The 3,782-nt window shown below is 39.2% G+C and overlaps 1 protein-coding gene across 1 annotated transcript in view; it reads right to left on the bottom strand.

Annotated features, from left to right (window-relative positions):
- The window catches only part of CUNH11orf65 (chromosome unknown C11orf65 homolog), a 59,770-nt gene that overhangs the window by 43,975 nt on the left and 12,013 nt on the right, over positions 1–3,782 (bottom strand). Inside the window, exon 2 of the mRNA XM_042780358.1 lies at positions 1,386–1,478. Coding sequence (XP_042636292.1) covers positions 1,386–1,478 — 93 coding nt within the window. The remainder of the gene's footprint in view (positions 1–1,385; positions 1,479–3,782) is intronic.

Here is a 3,782-nt window from a genome sequence, read left to right as displayed (position 1 = left end):
TTCCTGGCATAGTAGATCATATGGTTGTCTGATTCAAATGGCCAAAACCAGTCCATTTCAGCTCACTAATGCCGAGGATATCAATCTTCATGCGTACCATTTCATTTTTGACAACTTCCAATTTTCCTAGATTCATACTTTGTACATTCCATGTTCCAATGAAATAATCCTAGGTAGACTGTAAGTCTCAGTATGAAAGGCAAATCAAAAGAGCTACTATAATATAATATAACATGTTATAATATTTTAATGAGTTTTAATTTGGGAAAAGTCATAAAAAAAAGTATCAAATGTACAGAAAAAACTAATAAATTGTACTACCTTAAAATTAAGTATTCTATTTCTTAAAAAACAAACAAAAATACAAACCCACTGCCACTGTGTCAATTCTGACTCACAATGACGCTATAGGACAAAGTAGAAGGGCCCCATAGGGTTTCCAAGGCTATAAATCTTCATGGAAGCAGACAGCCAGAGCAGCTGGTGGGTTTGGACCACCGACCTCTTGGTTAGTAGTTGAATACTTTACCCACTATGCCACCAGAGCTCCTCTCTATTCATCAAAAGACACCCTAAATTTGCTTCAAAATAAAGGCTTTGGGGAAAGTAGCTGGAGGTATAGATGAAAAGAGATTGGATGAACTGCAATTAGATGAAATGTTAATTATTGAAGCTAGGTGATGGGTACATGATGACTCATTATTCTATTCTTTACATTTTTTAATATGTTTGAAATTTTACATAATAAAAAGCAAAGGAAAGTGAGGGAGTGAAAAGGCAAGCCACTGAGTTAAAAAAAGGTATGTGTAATACGGATAACTCCTAAAGGTCTTATATACAGAATATATAAAGAACTAGACTGTTCTCTCCAGTGGTGACATGAGGAAGAGGGAGGCAGTGGTGGCAGGTGATGCCAGTAGGGTCTGACGGGTCATTCACAGTACAAATGAGGGTGTGACGTGAGGTAGTCATCCTCCATTTTTGCATAACTCCAGTTTTCACCTAACGATCTAGGAGGTCATTGGAACCTAACCATGTCAATAAATGAGGAGTGGGTGTAAAGAGTCTATTTATATATAGTTCAAAAACTGAAAGTAAAGTAAAATGTTAGAATTCAAATACTGATTACTTTTTGGAAGGAGAAAGTTGGCTGTGATTTATAAGTCACATGAAGGAAGTGGTTTAGAGTATGAAAAGACTCATCTGGTTACACAAGTGTTTGCTTTTTGTTCATTCAACAGGCTATACATTTATGTTTTATAAACTTTTATACTTGTAATACTTAAAAAAAAAAAAGACTTTTTTAAAAAAGAAACAAATATGAGCACAGTGAATTGCTATTTCAGGGAAAAAAAAAAACCTCTATCAATAAATTATGCCCTTACCTCTTTAGGATTAATATATCTCACTATGTGATGTGGCTCCCCTTGTCTTCTTATATTAATCATCCTTTTATAGTGTTGGAATATAGCAACATCCTAGAGATTCAAACACATAATATTTTATGGTCAAAACTAGATTTTTCTAGTTCTACTTTGCTTCTCAGGGAGCTCTGGTAGCACAGTGCCTAAGGCACTTGACTGCTAACCAGAAGGCTGGCGGTTCAAACCCACTGGCCACCCCTCAGAAGGAAGGTTGGGCGATCTACTTCCATAGTGATATTGCCTCAGAAACCCAAGGAGGGGTTGCTATGAGTCGGGTCTGACTCTACAGCACATAACAACAACAACAACAACTTTGCTTTTCACCTACGTAGGGCAAAGATAAATAAGAACCATAAAATAGATTATCTTAAAATGATTCTATGTATGTAAACTAATTTTAGAAATAATTTCCACTCAGGGCTTGCTTTGACAAGTCAAGTAATATTGATATTGTTTCCATAAAGAGTTTTGCCCTTAAATTACAAATAAAATATCCAGAACTTTGGTTCCAGAGTAATCTGGAAAAAAGAGAATATACAGGATAGTGGTTAAGAGCACTGAGTATGGCATAGTCTAGCACTTATTAGCTGTGAATAAAGCATTATGAAAGTACACAGATAGTGGTTTTTCTGGAAGCATTGTGTTTATAGGAGGGTAAGTAGCAAGTTGCCTAACCTCTCTGTGATCAGTTTCCTCATTAATAAAATGGGAATGATTGTAGCTTTCTCATAGAGCTATGATGAGGAATAAATGAGTCCATATTTGTAAAACATTTAAACAGCTTTTAGAACAAGAAAGCCCTTAATAAATATTATCTATTGTTATCACTAAGGACATCAGGTGGCACAGTGGTTAAGGCATACGGCTGCTAACCAAAAGATTGGCAGCTTGAACCCACCAGCTGCTCCATGGAAGAAAGATGAGGCACTCTGCTTCTGTAAAGATTTACAGATTCCCTATGGGGAAGTTCTACTCTGTCCCATAGGGTCACTATGAATCTGAATCTACTCGATGGCAGTGGGTTGGGTTTGGGGTTTTGGTATTATTATAATTATAGCATCCTTTTTAGTCCTATAGTAGCAATTCCACTGATTCACAAACCCTATTCATTTTTCATATTAGCTCAAATCTGGCCAAATAACCCCAAATAATTGTTTTATCTTCAATAACTTTCTTTGGTAACCTTCCTCCCACCTCAAACTCTCCTTCCAAACCAAAATACCTGTTGCCATTGACTCATTTCTGACTCAGAACGACACTATTAGACAGAGTAGTCTTTCCCATAGGGTTTCCAAGGCTGTAATTTTTACAGAAGGAACCATGGTGGTGCAGTGATTAAAGAATTTGGCTGCTAACCAAAAGGTCAGTGGTTCGAACCTACCAGCTGCTCCATGGGCGAAAGATGAGGCAGTCTACTTCTCTAAAGATTTACAGCCTTAGAAATCTTTTGGAGAAGTTCTATTCTGTCCTATAAGGTCATTAGGAGCCAGAATCAACTCAAGGGCAGTGGTGGGTTTTTTTGTTTTTTTTTTAAATCTTTACATAAGCAGTCTGCCACATCTATCTCCCATGAAACCCACCTGCTAAAGGGGCACTGAGGCAGCATCTCCTGATGTCCTCTAACTTCCCAAGAGGAAGACAAAATCACTATCAGCAGCCCAAGGTCTGTTCCTATGAGGCCATACATGCTGCCACCCTCCAGCACTCTTACCAACCTTGACACCAACTGTCCCTCTTGTGGAACCCACCACCTCTCTGCTGGGTTTGATAATTTGCTGCAGTGCCCACACAGAGCTCACAGTTTATGGGCTTTATTAGGAAAGCAACAGGCTACAATTCAAGTTCAGGAACATGCTCAGGATACAGTTCTTCAGTCAGGACAGTCTCCCCTCTGCTGTGTCCTTAGACACAACTCTCTGGCCCTTGGCTTCTCGGCCTGGTCTCTGCCTCTGTGGGCCAGGTAAGCCTGCCATTCTGTTTCATGCCTCATGGTTCTACTGCCACTGTCTCTCAGCCAGGCATCTCTCTCAGCCGGCAGTGAGATTCCCCTCTGCCTCTAGGAGGGCTCATTTTAAGCCTGGCAGAGTGACATAACTAACCAATCTCAACATCAGGATTCTACACACCTGAGAGAGAGTGAATTTTCCCAGAAAATTACTTTGTGCTGCTCCAACAAAACACCCCAGGTAGATGACTTTAATAATCAGGAGTTTAAAAGCAGCTACTCACTTGCTCAGGGCAAATTCCACCACTGGACTAATTGCCAGTCTCATTATAGGGAATAACTACTACCAGCTGCCCAGCCAAGTTGATACATATTTGCATGGTCCTAAGGAGCTCTGGTAGCATAATGGCTAA

Source organism: Orycteropus afer, unplaced genomic scaffold (assembly GCF_000298275.1).
Source record: "Orycteropus afer afer isolate SDZICR_OR568_19922 unplaced genomic scaffold, OryAfe1.0 scaffold00036, whole genome shotgun sequence".
Lineage (NCBI taxonomy): Eukaryota > Metazoa > Chordata > Mammalia > Tubulidentata > Orycteropodidae > Orycteropus > Orycteropus afer.
This window is presented reverse-complemented; position numbering and strand designations above follow the sequence as displayed.